A 25,058-nucleotide genomic window follows, 5' to 3' on the forward strand; every position below is an offset into this window, starting at 1 on the left:
AGTGTCTCGATGTCTCCCAGCTTCGGCAAAAACGCTACAGCCCAAGAACCCAAGACAAACTGGATGAGACGCGGGACTATTGGGACAAGTGAGAGCGTGCCACCCCCATGGTTTCTCCAATTGCATTTGGCTAATTATTCCAGGTTTTGCGAGGGCGGAAAGCGGGACCCGGTGGAATGTTTCTTCTGGCTCTCTGACACAGAGGAGACGATCCGTTTTTTGAAAGCCCTCTTTTCCTGGCGCTGTGATCAGCGGAGGGGGAAGAACGGGCGACACACGCCGGGACTGAAGTATAAAAGCTCGCTGGAGACATTCTGGAAATGGTGGCATCTGGTCTACAAGGCTGAAGTCGGGCATGGACTTAGTAAAGATACGATCGTCAAAATCGAGGATGTGAGTCTGTTGGTCCGCTAATCTGTCAGACTGATCTGTATATGGCTGACAGCCCATAGGTGCTTGCGATAGTTGCGACTGAGAAAAATCTCTGCTTCGATCGGCGACCGAAAGCGACCATGTATATTGAAGATGTGGCCGAGTTTGCTCGAGTGGTACTGTCTACGACGGAGATGACTTTCCCTTGTGGCTGGTACCGGGTGCAGCTCCTCCTGTACTGTCAACTGGCCGCCATCACTGGCAGCCGGCCTGGAGCGCTCTTGAACCTTCGTTACCGGGACCTCATGTTGACCCTGGTACGAGATCCAAATGGCCACCTTCCTCGGCTTTTCATTTATATGAGACCGGAGTTCACAAAATCATTTCTTGGCAAGAAGGAATCGTAAGAATATTCCCCTAGCCCTGAATCCCTCGTTTATATCCATGGTTCTATTCACCTTGCCCTGTCGTTGTCCTTCCATTCCACTTTTACCCTCCTCACAGCGATACGAGCTCGAATCAGGTCAGCTTAGCTGATTGCAATAGGAATACCTTCCCTATCCCGGAGGTTATTTTTGATCCTACGCTGGTCCTTAGCCCGCACGTTTTCTTGTTGGGCTTGCTTTTTCGAGTCGGGGCATTCAAGACGCTTTCTAAAGACGGTCGCGTGATGAACTGTCCAGAAAATTTGTATAGTCTTCGGGTTTTAAATGGACTTGGACAGCAGGAGTTGAAGTTGAGACCGGAAATTCTTGATCAATATGTTTTTTGTCACGCATTGAGAGAACCCAATGGGATCCGAATTGCCCTGGAACAGAATCTGTCAGGCGGCTGGCTACGTTATCGTATGAAACGTGGGGGCGAAATTACGGGCTTTGAAGAGGTCACGAAGCCCTATGGCCTCCGGTACGGCGCGGCGAAAGCATTCAATGATAGTCGTGAGTGGCCCTTGTTTAGACTCTGCGCTTCTTGACTAACAAGTCCATACTATACAGCGGATGTGTCAAATGAACTACAAAATGTGATGCTCCAGCATGCCAGCATTAACACATTTGTTCGGCACTACAGTGTTGGTATCCACGTCGATGCTCAGGCAATTGTCCGAGGCATGCCCGCTCAGAAGCAGCTCATGCGTTTTGCCTGCTCGATGAGTCGGTCTATCGATCCGCGCAGGCCATATAGGCTAGAAGATTCGAGCTCTGTCAATCAAATCCCGCGTGTGATTGCCATGGAAGAGTTCAAGCAAGCACGAGAGCAGGCCCGGGACGTGAAAAGACGAACGTTTGAAAATGCTCAGTTCGCTCTCCAGCGCGAGTTTGGTGATGATCCTCCGCAGAAAGGGTCAGTTTCTCGTCGTCTGCGGAAACTCCACAGACGATGGGTACTGCAAAACAAAAAAGTGGACAAGTTACGCAAGAAATTTGAACGTGCAGAGGAGCAGTATAATCTTGCTGTACGTGATTCGCGAAACGAAAAAGGACGACAACGCAATCGCTTGATTCGTGAGAACTTGGAGCGGTATAAGAACGAGCAACCGGTGATCGACAGCGAACGGCAACTATCCGGAAAGATGGTCGACGAAGAAGTAAAGGTCGCTTTAGAAAGCACCGGCTATATGACACCACAGCATATGACCCTTATCGACACCGTCCTGACGATGCCGGGTACGACGGTTGAGAAAGAGTATGAGCGTCGAATTGCTGCAATCAATGCAGTGATTGCGGTATGTGATGCAGAAGAGGGCGCACCCTCGCGGCCTCGTGTCACCCAAAAACGCTCCGCCGATGCTGCCAATATGCCACCGGCTGCCACTTTGCCTAAAAGGCAGAATCCAATCCCTTCACATAAGAGCGACGATATGTTTTCCCAGGCTATCGCTTCGGTTTGCGTCAAATCTCCAACAGAGAGACCAACGATCTGCTTTATTTGCCTTGGTAGCCCTATGCTGCCACAAAGCGATCGCATGAGAACGTACAAGAATTCTGGATCTCTGAGCCGACACTTCGTCAACAAGCATATCAAGCCGTTTCCAAATGACATGCGTTTTGGGTGCTCTATCTGCGGAGAGAAGTTGGAGTCGAAGTCTGCGCTACTGAACCATGCAGAAAGGGTGCATGGAACCGTCTCCCGCTCTTCTAGAACAGCTCTTGGTATGGCATAAATACGAAATAGTCTCCGTTTTCTCACTTCATGAAGATGTTATCGGAGTTCAGGGTTATGGGTGCGATATTTGTTATCTCAGCTGGGATTTATAGACTTATTTAGGTTTTGGTAGAGCTGGTCTTTGCCGTGTGACAAGAATGTTTGATCTTCGCTTCCACGAATCTGGTCAATCCTGGGTAAAAGACACTTTGTAGTCACGGGGTATGACCACATGTACTGTATCACCTTTCTCGTGTTGTGGTCTTCATTTCTTTACTGGGTGTAGCCGTTCTAAGCATAAGAGTCGTCTCCTGGCAGGCCGCGTCTTCCCTTTATTTTCCCGAGCCACAGTCTCCTTGGGGCCTCAAACTAGAGATAGGCCATGTTATTGACGGACCGACGAGGCCACCAGTGCACCTGTCTGTGCTTTATTTCTAGGCCTTTGGTATGGGTTGCCTTCTATCTTTGAAGCCTATAAGCAGTCGCGAATTACGAGTCTGAATCATGAAGCTGTAGTATGGTATCACAGCTAAGAACTCGATTGCAAGCGACAAGTAAAACGGGCATCGGTCTCCGGGCGTCTTCCAAATGGCGTTATACACCCCGTACCTTACGGACAATTTAACGTTGTTTGCCCGGATACTGGAAACTACTAAATTGAAGTATTGAGGACGACCAATTGATAATAAGATAATTGACCTGATGATCTATTGTAATGATCCACAGTCTATGTAATCGCGCCAGGCCCATCAACACCCTCCTGGTATTGAAAGCTGTGTGTGGCACGATTACTGTGTGTTACAACACAGTTATTCCGGTATGGTGAAGATTACCATACAAAACACACAGAGATATTCGCCGGTAACGAATAACCAAGTGTGACAATACGGTGCGGGGAAATCACAGAATTTCCCCCATCGGAGTTGACTCCCAATTTTGCCACCATTGAGCCAACCCTGAGCCAACCCTGAGCCAACCCTGAGCCAACCCTGAGCCTACCCTGAGCCTACCCTGAGCCTACCTGAGCCTACCCTGAGCCAACCCTGAGCCAACCCTGAGCCAACCCTGAGCCAACCCTGAGCCAACCCTGAGCCTACCCTGAGCCTACCCTGAGCCTACCTGAGCCTACCCTGAGCCAACCCTGAGCCTACCCTGAGCCTACCCCGAGCCTACCCTGAGCCTACCCTGAGCCTACCCTGAGCCTACCCTGAGCCTACCCTGAGCCTACCCTGAGCCTACCCTGAGCCTACCCTGAGCCTACCCTGAGCCTACCCTGAGCCTACCCTGAGCCTACCCTGAGCCTACCCTGAGCCAACCCTGAGCCAACCCTGAGCCTCGGTGCTCAAGGAAGACATAGCAAATACAAATTCCTATGTACTCACTGTTCAAGTTCAACATTTTAGATTCTGTTTTGTTTTGGGATTTTTTAGAACGTGTGGTTGTATTTTGTCTCTGTCAAGACTATAATGTTCTTTGATCTCAATCTGCTCAACTTGAATAATATGCGGCCTTACATAATGCTGTTTACCATAAGATCCAGCGAGCTACGAGAAATAGACGTGATCACGCTTGGGCAGAATGGTTCGCTATGTCTAGGTTTCTTAACACTTGTTGCATACGGGGCTATAAACGCAATTCACACTACAAGAGAGCAGAGCAGCTCTTGCGAGAATGACTAGATCATCCCTCGGGCGATGCTTGGCCGCCAACAGTGGTTGCTACTGGATTTTAGCAAAATACGATATGTTGTTAGCAAAACTTACATTTCTTAGAAAATCAATCGATCCTGCCGTCTCGGTGGCGGATAAGAAATCCACCGCAGCGGAATCAATTGGCCAGCGCTCTAGATCATTCACGCCAACAACGCCTTCATCTTTGTCATATTTCTGCATGAGCCGCATCGTAATTGACGGAAGCGCGGCAATATATGCAGCTTCGGATTGCTGTGACGTGCAATCTACACAAAATTCTAGAGACGCTGTCATTTGTTAGCCAGACAAAGCAAGAGAGGTTCACCAACAGACCTATCTTGATGGTCCCGTCAATCCCGAACAGTATCTCGTTACACGCCAGAGACTGATGCGCAAGGCCAAATAATGCTAAATAGCAGGCACCGTCGAGGATCTAAAAAGTCAGGACAGCTCATCAAACAGACTACGACGGGCAAACCTGGAAGATGATGGATCCCAATTCTGCTTCGCTGGGATAAAGTGTGGGAGTAATCACAACATGCGCGAGGGTCAACGGCAAGTCGTCAACCAAAAAGAACGCAAGCTCGTCATGCATATAGCATTCATGCAAGGTGAGGACGTTCCTATGCTCGAGACGCCCGAATTTGTGGATTAATCTTTGAGCGTTCTGCCTCCGGTATGTCCGGATGGCAACCATGCGAGACGGACGGGTACGGCGCGTGGCAATCGTAACTTTCCCGGCAATCTCATATGTAATTACCTTCCGATAGGTATCCCATGGCGACTCTTGTCTTACAATCAAGACGGACGCAATATCTCCAACGCCGCACAAGCGTGGTAGGCAAAGGCTCTTACGAGACCCAGTGACAACCTTCGATTGACTATGGCGGCGCAGTCTGGCAGCTTTCGTGGCGGCAGCCGTTTGAGCCTCGCAGGTGGTGGGTCCCAACATTGAGGTGGGGAGCTGGAATTGGGCTTTGATAGTGTCAAGGTCACATATCATGTTCTCTGTGTATGGCTTGGTCATGATGTGAGAAGTGTGTTACTTCCAGTTTGATCAGCGCAAGCATTGAAAGGGAAGTGTGATCCTATTTATTTATACGCGCAGTGATACGAATTGGTTTTTACTGGACCCCAATATCGTTTTCGATAATTTGAACGTTTTCTTGTTTTCTCAGCTCAAAGATGATCGCAGTATGATCGACCGCCATAAGATGATGCTGCCGACCCACGGTCCCCACCTAACATTATCACCGGTACATATTGCGTGTTACGACAGATGATCAGCTGTTCAGCCCTCATTAACATGGCGCCTTGAGTCAACTGAGGTCTTGTTTCACTAGAATCGACACATGGCCTGACTGCTCAGTATATTGGGCTCTCAATTAACTACCTCAGGATTCTGTTGCCCACAGCAGTACTAAATGTTAAAGGGATGTTATCCTCGAACGACATCTAGATTTTGTATGACCGAAACATTGAGGGTGTGATACTGTCTGCTTTCAAGTATCAGGGCTTCAGATATGTCAGACCATAGGATACGGGATTTTTCCGTTGCCTCTATCCCTATTGGTTATTATCGATCGATTCTTGTAATTGCTCGGGCTTACTGAGAGGACTACATTGTCTACAATAAATTGTTCAACCCATCGTCGTACCTGGGATCCCATAGTCCATGGACTGATGGATCTGTGGCTTAGTAGATTCTCAATCAACAATTCTGAGTTACATGTCCAACTCATTGCAATGGCTAGTCATGCTACCAAGGGTAGCTAAGAAGAACGAGGAGCTTCTCAATCATAAAGCCGTTCCTCATCCGCAGCAGCACACCTCCGGCACTTGTATTCTGGCTGTGTCTGTGCAGAACAAAAGCCGGACACAGCATGTATTTCCAATCCTTCCCTCACAATAATCTCTTCGTACCTGCTCAGTAGAAATTGTGTGGCGAGGTGCATCGTGGCCCACTCCCTGGATGAAATGGTGTCGGAAGCTGAGATATGATCAGATACCGCTTGTAGGTATTGAATCGTATCGTTTACCATGTTTGTACTGATTGCTGTAACGCTTAGACGTCTCTTTCGTTCCATCTCTTGCGTTGCCAGTTTCCGTGAGATGGTTGAGGATTCGGCTGCTCTCTTTTTCCCTTCCAGAGGGGATAGGTCTTGAGTTTCAGCCTTCATGTCGCTATGAGGCGATGTAGAGTCCCTTGAGCTAGCAATAGAGGTAGCAACAGATGTAGCTACAGAGTCAAGCAGGGACCGGTCAACGGATGGTTGGAAAACCTGGCTTGCGTTGCCGCGATCCCCGTAGATGAATTGGCCGACGACCCGTCGGAAGTTTTCATCCGATTCATTGCCTCCATGAAACAGGTTTGTTAGCCAACGGATTCCTCGAGAAAGGGGGTCTAGAAGGATGATACCAGCTTGCCATGTATGTCCGTTTTGACCTTCTGTGTCTGGGGCAATGGGCCTATTCGATACCCGTGACAATTTGTAATCCATAATTGCTTGGTTCCCCTAGTACGGGTACTGTAATGACAAGATCTTATAGGGAAAGGAAAAAACTTGAGAGAATCGGCCATAAAGTCAATCATGACCTTTTAAATATTGTGGGCAGAAGCGGTCATATCAACCTTGAAAAGTATATTCACAGTTACCTTGTCGCGGGTTAGCCTTATCAGCACCGCCTCCTAGGAGCACTGTGGATGTCAATATGTTGCCCCACTCGCGGTACATACACCCTCGCGACGATTAGACCCAGGATATCCGTATCCACATGGAGCCCGAGCCACTAATTGATTTGAAGGAGATTCCCAGGAGCAACATGGCTGCCAGATCATAGTTGGTCATGAATAGGAACGTGTGGAAGGGAGTTGTATTTCCGACGCCTCGGGGTTTGTTATTGGCTCATCATTCAGCCGCACCGAAAGCCACACACTACAGAATTGCTAAGACCGCTCAAGGATTAGATTGATTGACTGAATTAAATGCGTGTTCATCTTTTGATTTGACTAGCCAACCGATCATGGCCGATGTTACAGCAGTGTCGTCACATTAACGCTCATCCTGGAGTTGCTTGGTGCAAAAGACATGTTGGCTGTCGATCACCTGTGTATAAATTTTCGTCAACCGTTGTACAGTATGTGTAGGGACTTTACAAAGCTGACTTCGGAAACATGTGAGGCATCTAGGAATTACATAGCCAGGAAATTGTACGAAGCTTGCAGGACGCTATTGATCCATTGATATTTTTGTTGGCGGCTGTATCGGCCTGTGGGAATCCACATATTAGTCCTGGGATCTCCCTTGCTCCTCGTGAGGGTCTCACGTATACATAGAGGTGGATGGTGTTTCAAGATGAACTATCAATGTTAAGAACAAATATAGTTGACTCTAACTACAAGATGTAGCGCGAGAAAGCCGCTTCTGCTTCCTCGCGTTCAAGGGAGCCCGGATGCATGTCCCGCATATCATTTCTCCACGCATCGAGTATGCTTCATATATAACCTTGAACAATGCGACTAGAGCTCCCAGGAACTAACACCGTTTTTCAGGAATGAGACGAGAAATTTCGGTCGCCAAATAAGCCCAGACTTCATGCTCAGGCATGTAAGGGCCCAGCGAGAATAAATTCCCACTACGTGCTTTCTCAAGCATCTATATATTGCACTCTTCCTACTTGATCACAGATACCACTCGAGAATAGAACTCTCCAAACGGAAGATTACACCCTAGATCTCACAATCACCCCGAGGCATTTACAGCTATTCCTCATCATGGCCTGGAATCCTACTGATCTCCAGCGGGTATTGGGCCAAGCATTGGGCGATCCCCTGCACCGTGAGCGGTGCATATGGGATCACTGTCAAAACACCGTGCCGATTGATTCCCGGATAAATGGAGTATTGTGCTTTCAGCTCTCCCAGAACTCTTCTTTCGCATATCCTTTAGCGCAAAGATTATCTTTGGCTGCAAAGCAACTTTTTTGTTTTGAGTGCAGACGCCATAGCTCTCGACGAAAGGCGTGGGCCGACCAAATTTTGCGTTTGTTAGATGCTCGCCTGGATCAAGCCAAAGATGTCATGGGTCAATCGGAAATTCATGATTCGCCTCTATTGGTACATGCGTGGCCAAGCAGCATGCCCTACAGCGTTGACATGGCCGTGTTCCCCAATGAAGCATTCTCAAACACAAGGAAAGACTGCCCGAAGAGGCAAATCGAGCGGTGCTTAGGTTGGCCGGAGCCGTGAAAATCCGTCGTCCGGATCTTCTCAAGACGAGAAACCCCTTCAGTTGAGCTGTATCCGTTACATGCCTCCAGTGATAAGCACGGTGTTCTCCGATAAAGAAAGTTGATTGACGTTCTCTGGCAACTGTCGCATGTTTCCCACGGAAGTGGCCACCCGAAAGCTTTTGCTTTTTCACAACCCACCCACCCCGCGTGCTACTCTCCTCGCGGGATCTGAGTCAGATGATGAGTTGAGCTTGACTCTGTTTTGTGACGCTCTGTGGTGATGGACTGCAAGTCAATCGAGGTGTCTGTTGTTTCTTTTTCATGGTTTTTTATGTTTGTTGGGGACACGTCTGGGGATGGGGCAGCTGATCGCCGCGTGCGTTCGGATTCAGAAGCGGTGGCAGGGATATCTGGGAGATATTTTGATCGACAGGGAGAAAAGATTTTGGATGAATTTTGAAGCTTTCGCTTAAGCTTTGGGAAACAAGAAGTTAACATCTTTTTGATAAGTCCCAATTGTATTTGCGCTTGTAGTGTGTAGAAGACTGACAAATGGTAGTTTGAGGAGATCTTTAGAGTTGGGAAGTGACTATTACATCCGAAGGATTATTGGGAACCGGATAGAAGACGATAACTCCGGTCAAACGATTTTGGTGCCGTTGCCAGGGAGACACATGGGCCGTGGTCTGTAAAAGCGAGTGATATTTAATTTAGGTAACTCTCGTGATATGAAGCACTATCTGAAATCGAAATCTGCATCACCGTCGTTCAGATGGTTCGCAGTCACAATAACGTCACAATTAACTTCAGCGAACTCTACTCGATTTAGGATCGAATGCATCAGGAATACACTTGCAAGCCACCATTAGGGATATCATCTGCAATGTATGTTGTAAGGCTTCACCTGTCGCCCAATTCCTCATATAACTGAGTATTTGGGTGAACAACAGGTGAGATCGAGCATCAACGGTTGAGGTAACTGGTTACTGAACTATTCAACGCTGTTGAAAACCAGACCCGAGGGGTTATGAGTGCAATCACAGCAGCCTTGGTGTGACTTTGCCGGTCTATAAAGGGCTCTCGAGCAGAACTTTTCCTCCATTTCATTTCCACAGCCATGATGGACCATCCCACCTCGCCTTCCCCAATTGACCGGCCAGCCAAGAGACAGCGTCTGGTATCCCAAGATGGAGAAGATGATTCCAAGTTGGAAGACCACACACAAGAATCTTCAAACGGCACAATCGTCGAACCCAAGGTCGGTCATACCTCTTCCGCAGGAAATGAACAGAAACACTAATACTCTGCAGATCCCAGTGACACCTGGTGCCCTGACGGCGGAGTTTATGAAAATTCTACAATACAATGACACCCTCGCTACGCCAGCCCTGAAACTGCTCGACTTGTACTTTTGCCTATGGGAATGCTACGTGGTCAAATCTGCCGAGAAGATGCGACTTGAGGATGAGCAGCGACAGCTTCAAGAGTTGAATGAGTGGCTAGCAAGCGACAGTGACATCCTTCTGCAGCTTTGCGAGGAACAGAAATTGGTATTGTGGGATCGGAAACGAGCAGTTCAGGCCCTTTGTAACGGTGTGATTTCAGCCTTGCAAGCGAGCGATCCTCAAGCCTATCACGTTGATGGGAATTGATAAGGTCTCAGTTTTGTTTGGGGCTCATGGATAAGGACACGTTTGGATATTACTGCTATGTATTGGTGCTCTGTACCAGTTATTTTCGCTGATTATAGAGAATGCGAATGCAATTGCGGATGAAATTAATTGGGTTCTGTGACGAAGTGTCAACGTTCCACAGCTGTTGATATTTCCAGCGCTTGGTTTTCTTAGGATCTGCCGTAAAGCCCTCCTAACGTGCCCTGGTCTTCTATAATTGAAGATAAATAAGATCTCTGCTCAGCTTTCGGCATCTTGTCCCTCCCAACCCGTTAAACGCTACTTTATACACTTCTGTAATTTCCCACCAGCAGATCCTGAATTGAAATGGACGAAATGAGCGAGTATTGTCCGTACATGTTTCTTCAATGCGTGTTTTGTGCTAAAGTTAGTGACTGTGATTTCGATCTTGACCTTCACGCCATCTGGCAGAAGTCTTCTGGTATATCGACAACGCCCTCATGTCTTGCCACGGACCTGGATCCGCGACATATTATCTAGGATGAAACCGACCCTGCAGAATATGGGACCGGGGGTCTCCCTCGAATGAATGTTTTTTAACCCCAATAACGACAATCCCTCCGGCTTCAAGTGGACGGGTCCAGATTCTCCGTTCATTTCTACTCAGGCTAGCGATAATTTCTACATGTCAGCGTTCGCTTTTTTTTCCCCGAAGAGGTGCAATAGATAGAGCGTCGACTAGCTCGGTTTGGTTCGACATCTGGCGAGACTATAGGAGAGCATATATTCTTTTTTCCCTGGGTTGAAACGGCCCTGGGGAATCTGTGTCGGGTACGCAGGCAGGCAGTTGCTAGACACAGTCGCCCGACATAGGATTGGTGAAACAGCCATTAGCTTCCGCATGACCCTATGGCCTAGTATGGAGCCTCTACCGCATTCCACGAAGGCTAGTCTATGCTCTTCTTACTGTAAATACGTGCCAAATATAGAATGCTTCCATGCGGTAATTCTCTTTCAATTGCGGCTCTGTCGTATTATCTCCAAGTTGTTAAAGTAAGACATAGGACAGATATGAACATGCAATGCTTCATTCTTCTCTTGCGTTGTCCAAAACCCTGGTAAATTGAGTCTGCAAGGGTGATCCCGGTCATCGAGGATCCTAGTCAATCGACCCCGAGATGACTCCAGTTCCTGCTCAAAGAAGCGCAGCCGAGACAGCTGCTTGTCGTGGCGCAGCTGAAGTCCGTCCCTCTCTTTAGTCAGGTGTCTGCTAGTCTCCTTCAAGATATGATTGCTCTGCTCTAACTTCTGGCCATCGATGTGTTTGGATACGCACGGCTCCCATAGGCGTCGATAGAGTCCGACAAGTCGACCAGCTGGAAAGGCGGACTTGGGATCGTCGCGTTCGAGGTCTGCTAGCACTTTTAAAATAGGTCAAAAAGGCTCGATCGCCCACGTATGTCTTATTTCTGCTTCCTGTTGCGAGGGGGAGAGCTGTAATGGTCAGCAAGAGCATTCGAAGCTGAGTCGTTCCATTTACCATTGGTGCATGATCGGAAGTTTCCTGCGAATTGTCATTTTCACAAACGATGGGCAATGCACTAGGCTGTTGATCTCCTTCTGCTTCCTGGTCTGACGTGCTGTTAGGGGCACCCATCTTGATCGTAGGGAAGAGTCGAGTTTCTGGGCAATAGCATGTCCATCAATTCTCAGAGGATTTTATAGACTAGCAGACGTAGGTGGTTACTCATTCTCACTTTCACCATGAAAGTCAATCAGTGTAGCAGCTTTTTGTTGAGATATTGGCTTACCAAGCCTGAGGCCTCAACATCTCTGAATTCATGCGCAATGGCCATGTAGGGCTCATTGGATGCTCTGTACCGTGGAACTCTTGCAGTTACATCGCACTCTCGCTTATTGTATTTTACTACTACAAATAGCTGTAAAGGTACCTCTTCAGAGAGTGAGAATTAAAATACCTCACGTACATTGACATACACTTCTTGCCAAGAGAACCCTCATAGTCAGACATTTCAAAATTGTTGAGGATATGTATTTCAACCAGACACCACTTTCCGTTTCGTTAAACGCCTCAGAAATCAGACAAATGGAATATTGTAGAACTTAAAGTCACCAAAAAAAGAAGTTGAAAAAGATAACAAAACAAAAAAAAAAAAAAAAAAATAGGCGTGTCTTTCATGGTCGCAAGTTCGGAAATTGAGTGTTGACAACGCGTGGCCAAGCTTCAACGGGTTGACGGGTCGAACGACCTCGGACAGACTCATAGCTCTACACAACTAACACCACACTAAAGCGAGGTTAAGAAAAAGAAACACATACTTCTCGGGACGAAATTGTAGGCGCTTTTCGGTGATTCAACGTTGAGTCATTCACTGGTGAGGTATCAGAACAAGAAATATGAGCCTGCCATTGCGGATTGAATAGTGCTCAGTGCCTGAATTTTAGAGAGCTGTGAAAGATTCAACAGTCAGCCAACGTTTCTTGACCAACTCAGCATCCTTTTTCTCAACACCACTTTTACTCTCTCTCTCGCTGAGCATCTCAAGGCATCAAAGATGTCGCTGCAAATATTGCGGCAAAAAGAAAACATGAGTTTCAATGGACCTCAATTAGGATAGGTACCAAGCTTGTAAGTCACAGAAGCCGATAAGCCTATAAATACGTCCTCTACCCCGACAATTTGCTCTACAATTTATTCTCCTGACTCTGCAAATTCGAGAAGGCTTGTGTCTGAGCCACTTGAGAAGTACTTCCCCATTGATCCCATACTGAAATTGCCACTGTACTGACATTCATTGAATACATCGTGGATTAGCAAGCCAGACAGTGCTTGTGAGAGATACAGGTATGATTCCCACCAGATGCACTGCTATCCACACTAGCCGACTGAGCTGATCTACTGTACAGCCTCTGTGTGTATCCCCAAGAGAGCGCGAATACCCGCGTCGCAGTTATGTGAATCTTAGCCTGACTTGTCTGGATTCTACTGATCCTGAAGTCGATGCGATTTAAATATAACCGAGGAAATTCGACAACAAGGCACGAGCGCAAGGGCCACAGCTTTTTGCCGTCTCTTCGTCCCTAGTTTTGACCACCAGAACATGTGAGTCATGCACTATCTCGCCGATCTGAAAGCTAATGAATGACAGTGAACCAAGGACATCGCATTAGAGTGCCCCCGAGGCTACCGCACTCCTGTTAGTGCTCTGCACAAGCCATGGCCTACACATCTTTCCTGGTCCCGTCGCTTAAGACTAGCCAGCATACCTTAGGTGGAGTAATACCAATAACAGGTATGGACATTCGATTGCGAGCTTGACTGCAAGGAAGTCCATTCATCCTGGTAGTGTGAGTGATTTGTCGCGCCCTCTGCTGTGCTATATCAGTTGTTCGCGCAAATTTTTGTGCTCCAAAACACCGACACTGCCGATTTTCATGCTATTGGAATTAGGAGCAGCCCATCCCCAATGTGAAACATCGCTGTTGGGAGTTCTATCGCCGCATCGGAGATAAGACCAAGGCGTCACTACGACGCGTGATCCATCGCGTCTTCCGCCTCAACCTCACCGCCCTCACACCATGAGCGGGGTGTATGAACCTCTCGCCGTACCCATCGCGAGGTCTTGTCCCATTACGACTGTACAATTTCTTGTCACAGGTGGGTTCGTCACGTGCGCTTGGGGCTCAGAAATTGCCCGGTGCACCCAGCGCGGCTTATCCGAAGCGACAGCCGGAGAGTGCGACGAACTGGATACAACATAATGTCAATTGGCATGAATGGTGACTGCATTGATGAAGACAATTGTAAGTGATCTCGTCGGTAAGATACGGCCACGAAGCTAATTGATCGTCTTGTCTCAAGCGAACATCTATGAACAGGTGAGTCATAACAACTCGTCCAAGTGGTAAGCCTTGCTGACTCGGACGTACAACAGGAGGGCCCCTCATATTCCCGTCACTCGAGTAGAATGCGAAGCGAGCAAATGTCTTGTCTGCTTGAGCTCCCCTATACCGATGCGATCGCATGCTGTCTATCATTTCCACATAACTACTGGTGGCATCGATGATGAGCCAAAGTAATGTTCAGATCGTCTTGGCCATTCTCTCAGTCGACTCTGTGCATCAGTCATGTGCTGATGTGTCTACCTGGTACAGAGTCCAAGCCACAATGGGCTTGCACCACCGTGCGTCTCGGTATCCGAAAGAACAGTTTCTTGTGGGTTAAAATCATGGCGTCCATTGGGTGACCCTCATTGTCCTCGGTTGACTTCTCGTATCTTTCGATGCCTGGAAATCTGAAAAACCCGGGGAGCGCTGGTTGATTTTTCTGGCTTGATGGCAGGCGAGACATACATTCGCAGACGGCCAGATTGTTAGTCCAAGTCTGTGTGCAAGTAGAAGTGAGGCAAAGGCCCCGTCATATCGAGCCCTCAGATTAACATTACCATATCAGCTACGAATCGAGAAAAGGAGGCCATCTAGTCCCGAGTCACAGCCGAGCCGACTTAAGAGCCACGAGCTAAAGAATCACCGACCGACACTGTTTTACCTGATCGTACTCCGCCTTGCTGAGCCGTTAGACGTATTCAAGCGGGTGGAACCTAACAAACGGAAATGAACGAGCGAAAAGGAATAAACTGGACATACAGGACGCTGCATCAAGGGCACTGTCAGAAATGCTGTGGTGTCTTTGGACGGATGCTTGGTAGATTTGATGGGTGTGCAAAGGCCATTTACCCTGGGTGTCGCTGAGCTGCAGGTTAGTCAAGCTGACCACTTGTGTTCTTTTTCCATTGAGGTCGTTTTCTAACAGGTCGCGTGCAAGCAGCTCTTGCTAGGAATGGCCACATTCTCTACGTCCCCTACGTCGACTGTCCTTGAGCATCAATTATTTGTCAGACAATGCGCTTTGAACGACATTTGGTATATCACTGTTCGGACAGATTCACAGAAGGTGGTATTGATGTCCCTAACAAAACCACCCAGAGTCATCCTGCTGTGCGACCTCTTTGACTATCTACGACAACCTATACTGAGATTTCCTACCCCTGATCGGCGCTCATGCCATGTGTGCCTTTAGAGGAATGGTTTAAGCGCATGTCTGCTGCGATTACAAGTCAAGTAAAGTACCAATTGCGATGATCTCTCCTCACGAAAGTATGTCATCAATGATGGCGGAGTTATTTACCAGATCTGGTCAAGATGGCGCTGGCTGGACCCCGATCCGGCTGCAAACGTGTTCCCTCGGCAGTAGAGCATGCTTGATCGCATGGACAGGGGTACTACGCCCAAAAAGCAGTGACCGCCAATTTGAGTGCATTGTGGTTACTACATGGGCGATGGGCTCACAATATAAATCGTAGTTGTTGGCAGGAATTACTCACAAGGGTACGACAACTCCCATATGAAGGAGACGATCGGATGTTCTTGAGCCAAAACCCTCAATAATTTGGTTGTCTTTGTTGCGAATCCAATTTGACTATCGCGATCGTTCTGGGATGTAGGCATTCTGCAGTAGAGTAGGATTGAGTAACTTCATTCGCCGACCAAAGCGATAAACTTGACTACGCAAGGAGCAGTCTATCGCATCACGATGTTCAGTTGAGACAACAAATGATATTTGGAGCGTCTCCTCATCAAATGCTTCTACACCTGGTGGGTCTGACCTTGAGCCCTGTTTTAGCTGAATCGAGAAACGTTCAGTGTTTGCATTCGACCAGCTCAATCTAAATGAAAACCGTATGCCAACTTCACCGAGTGATCAGTTGGGGGCAAGAAATGAGGCGAATTGAAACAATGAAACCGATATCTCTGTCATGCGGGTTAGATGGCAAGAAAGGGCTCGCGCTAATCCACTCACCTTCACCGCCCGGCCGTATGCCACATCAACACCCTCGTCAACGTTCATCAATGTTCATCAACGCTCATAAACGCCTTCGTCAACGTTTATCAACGTTTATCAACGTTTATCAACGTTCATCAACGTTCATCAACGCTCATCAACGCTCATCAACGTTCATCAACGTTCATCAACGTTCATCAACGTTCATCAACGCTCACCAACGCTCACCAACGCTCATCAACGCTCATCAACGCTCATCAACGCTCATCAACGCTCATCAACGCTCATCAACACATCCGCGATGCACCCAAACACTCAAGTCTCTATTTGCTCTCCGCTCTGGTGGCAGATGCAGTCTATTACTGCGGATGGACTAGCATACAGTAAACTATCAAGGCAGGAGGGTTGGGAATACGGCGCTTGATAGTGAAGAAGATTTAGTCGTGAATTTACGATTCTGCTGATTGATAGGCATCTATCTAGTGCTCACTCTATCTCTCCGATGATGATACTTCGGGATACGAAATGCATCATCAAGATGTTGCGCAGATCTTTGCTTCTTCGAGTACTCTTGAATACTCGAATACTGGTCCCTATCACCGCGAAGAGGTGCCTGCACGGGCTAGAGGAACTTGTTGTCGCAGATGCCCCTGCGGAGACTCTTGGTTTCGCAGATGTCCCTGCGGAGACTCTTGGTGTCGCAGATGTCCCTGCGGAGACTCTTGGTGTCGCAGATGTCCCTGCGGAGACTCTTGGTGTCGCAGATGTCCCTGCGGAGACTCTTGGTGTCGCAGATGTCCCTGCGGAGACTCTTGGTGTCGCAGATGTCCCTGCGGAGACTCTTGGTGTCGCAGATGTCCCTGCGGAGACTCTTGGTTTCGCAGATGTCCCTGCGGAGACTCTTGGTTTCGCAGATGTCCCTGCGGAGACTCTTGGTGTCGCAGATGTCCCTGCGGAGACTCTTGTTGTCGCAGATGTCCCTGCGGAGAACTTGGTAATGCAGCGGTCTCCTGCAGATAACTTGTTAACGCAGCGGTCTCCTGCGGGTCTCACTTGTCATCACAGCGCCCCCCTGCGAGGTAGTCTTGTTTTCGCAGCACCTCCCTGCGAGGATTATTGTTCACGACAGAGCCTATCCTGCGGGGAAATTGGTGACGCAGCACTCTCCTGCGGGTCTTAATTGTCATCACAGCGTCCCCCTGCTCACTTGGTAACGCAGCGCCCCCTGCGGAGCACCGTCCCTACGTTGCTGGGCTCAGGCCAGCAACAGCCGTCGTCACGGAAGCCTCTGGCCGGCAGACCAGATGGGACACACCGTGACCGCGGTGTGTGAAGAAGAAAGTTGGGTCGGGGGAGGAGGCTGCTTTTATGGGGGTCAGCTACGTCGTGCGTAGGCGCCAGGGGTGCAGGTCCTTCACCGAGAAAGAAGACCTCGGCCAAGAGAACGCTCTGGTTCGAGGTGATACTTCAAGGCCGCCGTTCCATGAGGGTTGAAACACCTGCTATGCGTGGTTCGCCCTGTTCACATTGCGGTGAGTGAGGGTGGTGTATCTACGTGGCGGTAGCAGGTATTCAAAAAAATTGTTTGCGGGATGTTGGATGATGGTGAGTGTTGATGGTGAGTGTTGATGGTGAGTGTTGATGGTGAGTGTTGATGGTGAGTGTTGATGGTGAGTGTTGATGGTGAGTATAGCTGCAAACCAAAACTAGAGCACGATGTCACCGTAACGCCATTCGGAGGCTCCGTCCATTCGGGACCGACTTTAGCTTTCGACAGTTCCCACACCTAGCTTCTTCTCTCTCTATTCACTAACTTCCCAATGACAAGCTAGCGAGCTTCAATCTCAATTTCCTACTGCGCATACTGCTTAGGTTTTACTCGCAAACTTGAGCCGTTCCTGCTCAATCTCCTGCTTCTTGCGAACTTTACTCAACGAAATCGCTCTTGTCAGTCGTTTTTCTTTTTCCAACCCAACAACCTCTTCCAAATGACACCACCGAACAAGTCGCCTACTGAGAGCCGCATGCACACCCTGCTTGAGGACTTGAAAAAGTCAATTGAGGCTTCCGACAGAGCCAGAGTCTCTGTGGAGCCCACAGTGTCGTCTCAGAAGATACGTCGCTCGATACTCAAGAACCGTGAGCATACTTCGCCCCGCCGAGATAGACCTGAGGATAGACCACTCAAAAGAGTGCGATTCGAGCCAGCTTCAGGAGACCCGTTGAAGGAATCCGTGTCATCCGGCGCGCACGCGCCGGAAAAGTCCATAGCTAGCTGGTCAGTTTCCTTTATCGTTGCCGCCCCAACATCAGCACCCCTGTCCTCTTGCTAATTTATTACGCAGGCCGAGCAGGCGAAAAAGGTGTGTTACGTAGCAATCATGGAGGCTCACTTCAAACGCGACAGCTTGTTAGCAGGACTGATACGTACAAACAATAGGTCACTTCGCGGCAGAGTTAAGCCAGACGAACGACAAAGTCATCGCAACGGAGGAAATTCCCCTCAAAGTATGAAGAACAAAGATCATATTGAGGCCCTCGGAACAGAAGTCAAGAGCCTCAAAAGGGAATTGGAATCGATGCGATCCTGCAGATTGGATGCTCGCAGCAGCGAACAAGACAGATAGTTAGACCATGATCACAGAGATATCTGTAAGGTCCTACCCGAAGTGGATACGTCCAGTTACCGTCATTCAATGCTATTATTTCTCATGAATCTATAGTCTCTTGAACGGCGCAATCATTTGATTTGCTAGCCCAGTTCATCAAGTTCAATATATTGCTGCCGTGCCGAATACCCAACGGCAGCAGGGTCGACTCGAGTACTCACGAGAGCATGATGTGGGTTGCAGTCAACAGGAGCGCCCTTCCTGTGCTAAGATACCCTCGAAAGTGGTATTTCTTCGTTGCGACTTTGATACTCATGGCTCTGAGCATACGCTGGGATAGGTTTGGGGCGTCAGTTGTCACCAACTGTAGTTGGCCGTGTGGTATATGAGACAATTGAGTGAAATGTATGTGTATTGCTGTCGCAATTGCCCACAGATGTGGAATTGTTTGTTTAACCATTGGCTTCCGACAACTTCAGCGCTATTCATTTGACTCGTGAGGAGATAGAACAGCGGTTCAACTCCCTCGGTAGATTTGGTTGTTCAATCAATATTTCGGTAAATGAACATCATGACTAGGCGTGAGAGTCCAGCCAGTGCATTCTACTCGGAAAACGGCGCTCAGTAGAGTCTCGTTTCTTCACCCAATCATCTTACGCTCGGCTTCCTGTCTGGTCTTTGTTCCGGATCACAGCAGAGGCGAGTAGCGCTTAATCACAAAATTTGCGTCGTAATTTATACCACTTAATTTGCTCAGGCACACGAAAACATATTTATCAAACTCCAGTCCGATTAACATTCCAGTTGCTCTCCCATTCAAGAGACCCATCGTCTTCTCAATTTTTCCAGGATGACACGTCCAAGGCGTCAAAGTCGGCGCCGGCGACAAGGAAGATTCCATGTACAGGCGCGAAAGCTGCCGAAAGACCAAGCTTGGACAGCCAAGGATATCCCACGCCGCGGCCAATCGTGTGAAGTGCAACTGCATCCAATTGCCTCGATGCAGTGGAACCAGAATGATATAACGAACAACAAACAAAGCCGGCCTGAGACTAGCACTGTTTCTTTTACAGTAAGTCAGTAGGTGGCCGGAGATACTTTGACCAGGCTCTCTTAGTCTGTGAATAAGCGATAAGAACTCCCAACTAGTCTTCCCGGTTTGACAGTTGTTACTAACGCACTGCTCTCAGATTGGTAAAATAATTGATTGAATGTTGCCGAGGGAAGGTCGATACCAACTTCAGTAAGTTCAAGCTCCAAATTAAGGAGCGCGCCGACTAATCTACGGGCTCGAACAACAGTCCTACAAGGTCTATACTCACTTCTCGGAGTTCTAATGATAAGCATCCCTTTCCGGGCACAGAATGTTCTTCCTCCAAGCCATACTGCGACATCTCGAATTCGATGCATTTTAATTCGTTCACAAATGGCTCTTGGAGGAGTCTCTCATGGTTGGATGGACGTGCCCAGAGGAACTAGAGCTACACAGGCTTTTCAAATTCTTGGGGGAACATCGGGACAAAATCCGGAGTAACTCTTGCCGTCAAGCCGCTGTTACCATGCGAAAAAGGTAAAGACCACGCTGGTGTCCACCGTCTTTCACAGGATCGTGAATCTCTTCTCCACATGACCCGCGTCGTCATTGAATCCTCTCTCTGTATGGGTGGACTTTCGAGCGTGCAGAAGCTTCGCCGTCTACTGAAGTTCCTGGAAGATAGATAGACTCCCAAAGTCAGAGTGCCGTCGAACGCAGTCAAGACGGAACTTCAAGCGCCAATTTTATTTGCCAAGACTGCGCCTCGAAGGTCTGAAAGACCGATTTCTGATTTCTGTTGCTGCCGAAACACACCCAGAACGTTCTTCACCGGATTGAAGCAATGTACAACTTGGAAGAAGAATGATTCATGCAAGCTGAATTCAGATGGCATCTACTCAATCGTTTCAATCTCTTGATGTCGAAATACGACGTTGTATTGACGTGTATCTCGGGATAAACAGATGTGAAATGATTCGTCAAGTGGTCGAAAATACTGCGCTTGAATGCGGACCGACGATTGGAATCTCATCGTCGGTTTAAGGGACAGTGCATCAAGGAGGTTTGAATTTGTGGCCCAGAGGAGAAATCAGAATGATTTGTTAGGGTCCAGCACAGCCAGCACCGCTTCCGTGCCGGCCTAAAAGAACACGGTCGTCATCCTGGAGGTGGGACTATGTGCATCGTGTCTGTGCTGCTAGGAAGCTGAGATACCGGCGAACAGAGCGTGCACTTTAGCAGCATTCATCGGCTGGATCGCTACATAGCGATATCCAGGGAACAGTGGTCAACTACCCCTATACACTTGTCCAAGTAAATGTTACTACATCAAAGGCTGTGATCAGCAATGAAGCCTCAGCATGAGGAATATAAGCGTAGTTGTATATCATTCCATGTATTCCGTAGAGGAAGTAGCAATCGCCCTTCTTAGGAATGGCAACAATATAGAGGATGTCCCAAAGTCAAAGGACTCGAGCACGATGGTGGTGCCCTTGGATCAGGCCCGCCTACACATTTTCATCCTTGTCATGCAAAACCAGGAGGATTTCATCGGAGTGTTATGTGGCCCGGTAAATACTGCGGACAGCATATAAGGATTTACGATACTATGAGTGTTCCCATGGGGAGACAGGACATGGTAGCAAGGGGGCTCTAGGAAAATGGAAATACGGCATTCTTGTTGGCTCAAGGTAATACGTCTGCTTGGATTTGATAGGATCGATGGTCGAAAGCAGGGTAATCTTTGGGGTGAAGCGTACGATTTGTTTTGAACTACACCCAAGTCAGGAGGAAATTAGTTAGACAGAGACCGTGGAATCACGAGCGCAGCTGACGATCATCAGCGGAACCGCAAATCATTTCCACCACTTAGTCTGGACGACCCATGGAATCGCCTGCTCGGTGAGAGAATGCGGTGGTCATGAAGGATTCAGGCCCGGGTTACTGCCTCACATGCTTTCTAGGTTGCTCGTGATTAAGCCCTACAGCCCAAAAGAGAAGCCCAGAGAATTGGGGCAGAATCACGAGAGTTTCGACCTGTTCATCTATGGGGTATTGGAACAGACCAGCAGTGTACTAGAAAGATTCTCTCTCGCTACAGTCGTAATCAAGATGTGGAGGGTAATTGAGATAAAGTTTAGGGGCCGCCGGCCCACAACCTCAACCCATTTCCGGCAGCCAATCGGTTCCTCGGTTTTAGTGCAAAAACCGGAGATATTTTTACATAAGCTCATGAGATCTGTCCATGATCGGATAAGTTTCCACAAGCTATCCGCTAGGGATATGGGACTGACGATTGAGGGGGTTGTGTCGGATTCAGAGAGTACAATCTCTACGGGAAAGCTTTATGCAGGACAGAAGACAGAGCTTCTAGAACATTCGACAGACCTGATAGACAAGGAGCAACTTGCCACTTGACAGGAGAATTATTCTCCTGTGACAGGAACCAGGAAAACATAACCACGGATCGGGATTTAGCCTACCATTCTGTTGCCAGAATTCCGCGCGATATTCCAAATACCTCACCTGCCTGGACTGTACCTCGGCCGTACCTCCTAAGCAACAGAGTCCTTTTCGACCGGACAGTGACGGCCGTCAAGCTTGGGCTTGTGGATCGGTCTGGACCTTTGCAAATCCTTCACTTCTTCTCCGGGCCATAAATAGAACCTCCTTGATCTAGTGTCCCATGGGTCGTCGCTGGGATCTGCATCGCAGAACCGTACCTGCGTCTGTCTAAATTTGCGCATTGTGTTTGATTGGTCCGTCGGGCGCTATTTGTATCAGAGTCTCATCAATGTGATAGTAGTGTTGCAATCTTGTGAGGGGGTGGCGATCACGCGAACCTAGCTCGTGGGCCTGGTTGCACATTTCACATGGTTGTCCTAGGCTCGGTTTCCTATGGAAACTTTCCAATAAGCTCTGGACTTTGTTTATGCCCTCCAAAGAAGGACAATCCTCATCCTGAGCTTGAGAGTATGTCAATATCTGTGCGGTAAGGGAGTAGAGATTCTAGTAAAAGCAACATTAGCTGGCTACGAGTAGACAGGGAAGAAACTACATTCAGCGGCGCGGGCCCAAGGATGAGCAGAATTGATTCGAGCGAGACCAAAGGATCCTCCAGCCAACCGCAGGCACAGTCCAGCGTTTCTGTCAGCCAGAAAAGTTCCAACCTATTATTTTGGCATCTGTTGAAGCACTTCAACCCTCATGAAAGAGAAGGTGACCGTGGCTAAAACAGGAAGATGTACAGTGCCACCGCCTTGAGCGATTTAATTGCAAGCTCAACAATATGTAGGAATCGCATTTTTGCGGCGTTGCTTTCTTTCAACAGTTAATGAAAGTGGTTCACCATACTCAACGCAAGATTGAGAAAAATGATCCCAGGTCGAAACTTCAGTCTATAGGCCACAAATCCTCCAAACACCGTTTCAACGTCGTTCGACTTGCTTCAACGCCAACCAAAGGACAGTGATCTCTCTACCCTCGGCGCAATGGTTCCATGGTAGAGACTTGACCGAAAAGTTATAAAAGGGGCCGGATTCCCAGCCCAAAAAACTCAGGACTTCGGTCCTCACACTTTGATCCTCACACTTTGATGCATCGTAGTGTCCCTCTCTTGCCTGCGGGCTCGAGAGTTTCCGTGACCACGGCTGTCGCTGCCACGAGCCCAGCGATGTAAGACTGTGCTCCCTCGCTGCCATGAGCCCCGCGAGCGTAAAAGGTGCTTCGCAGGATAGGTCTGCGTCAACAACAATCCTCGCAGGGGGTGCTGCGAAAACAAGACTACCTCGCAGGGGGGCGCTGTGATGACAAGTGAGACCCGCAGGAGACCGCTGCGTTAACAAGTTATCTGCAGGAGACCGCTGCATTACCAAGTTCTCTGCAGGAGACCGCTGCATTACCAAGTTCTCCGCAGCCTAGGTCCTGCGTCAACAAAGCGCCTCGCAGGGACATCTGCGACACCAAGAGTCTCCGCAGGATGGGCTCTGCGTGACCAAGTGTGCTTCGCAGGATGGGCTCTGCGTCAACAAGTGTGCCTCGCAGGATGGGCTCTGCGTGATCAAGTGTGCTTCGCAGGATGGGCTCTGCGTCATCAAGTGTGCCTCGCAGGATGGGCTCTGCGTCATCAAGTGTGCTTCGCAGGATGGGCTCTGCGTCAACAAGTGTGCCTCGCAGGATGGGCTCTGCGTGACCAAGTGTGCTTCGCAGGATGGGCTCTGCGTCAACAAGTGTGCCTCGCAGGATGGGCTCTGCGTGATCAAGTGTGCTTCGCAGGATGGGCTCTGCGTCAACAAGTGTGCTTCGCAGGATGGGCTCTGCGTCAACAAGTGTGCCTCGCAGGATGGGCTCTGCGAAACCAAGTACTCCAGACCATCCGTGACCACGGCTGTCGCTGCCACGAGCCCAGCGATGTAAGATTTGCGCTCCCTCACAGCCAATGAGCCCTGTGTATGTAAAAATGTGCTCCCTCACAGCCAATGAGCCCTGTGACTGTAAAAATGTGCTCCCTCACAGCCAATGAGCCCTGTGACTGTAAAAATGCGCTCCCTCACAGCCAATGAGCCCTGTGTATGTAAAAATGTGCTCCCTCACAGCCAATGAGCCCTGTGACTGTAAAAATGTGCTCCCTCGCTGCCCTGAGCCCCGCGAGTGTAAGAGTGTGCTCCCTCGTTGCCATGAGCCCCGCGAGTGTAAGAATGTGCTCCCTCGTTGCCCTGAGCCCCGCGAGTGTAAGAGTGTGCTCCCTCGCTGCCCTGAGCCCCGCGAGTGTAAAAATGTGCTTCGCAGGACGAGCTCTGCGTCAACAAACGTGCTTTGCAGGGGATTTCTGCGTTAACAAGCCCTCTAGCAATGTGCAGGCACCTCTTCGTGGTGTTAGAGACCAGTATTCGGTATTCAACAGTATTCGAAGAAGCAAAGACCTGCCCAACCTCCTCATAGTCTGTTTCTTTTTCCGAAGGATCATCATTGGACAGATAGAATGAGCCCTAGATAGATCGTCCCAAATTCAATGGCCAACATTATATAACAACGAAAGTGTCATTTTTATCAAAGGGGAGGTTCCCAAATGTTCTGCACTGATGGTTTGCGATCCGATAGTCCTTTCGCGTAGTGAAATTGACACCCTTCATTCAGGCGTAGAGCAAACATGTTGGTGAGAATTGGTGAGAGTGTTGAAGTGTTGGTGTTTTGATGTGTTGAGAGTTGATGTGTTGATGTGTTGATGTGTTGATGTGTTGATGTGTTGATGTGTTGATGTGTTGATGTTGATGTTGATGTTGATGTTTGATGTTGATGTTTGATGTTGATGTGTTGATGTGTTGATGTTCGATGTTGATGTGTTGATGTGTTGATGTGTTGATGTTGATGTTGATGTTGATGTTGATGTTTGATGTTGATGTTTGATGTTGATGTTTGATGTTGATGTTTGATGTTGATGTTTGATGTTGATGTGTTGATGTTCGATGTTGATGTGTTGAT

At 48.6% G+C, this 25,058-nt stretch overlaps 1 protein-coding gene across 1 annotated transcript; it reads left to right on the plus strand.

Moving 5' to 3' along the window:
- Positions 1 to 17,923: 17,923 nt before the first annotated feature.
- Positions 17,924 to 18,268, plus strand: N7446_011859 (uncharacterized protein; the record flags this gene model as incomplete). Its single annotated transcript, XM_058520601.1, has 1 exon — positions 17,924 to 18,268. One exon carries the CDS (start codon positions 17,924 to 17,926, stop codon positions 18,266 to 18,268), a length of 345 nt encoding a protein of 114 aa, XP_058366887.1.
- Positions 18,269 to 25,058: the final 6,790 nt, after the last annotated feature.

The sequence above is a fragment of the Penicillium canescens genome, assembly GCF_028828765.1.
Source record: "Penicillium canescens strain IBT 15451 chromosome Unknown utg000009l_segment0_segment0, whole genome shotgun sequence".
NCBI classification, from domain to species: Eukaryota; Fungi; Ascomycota; class Eurotiomycetes; order Eurotiales; family Aspergillaceae; genus Penicillium; species Penicillium canescens.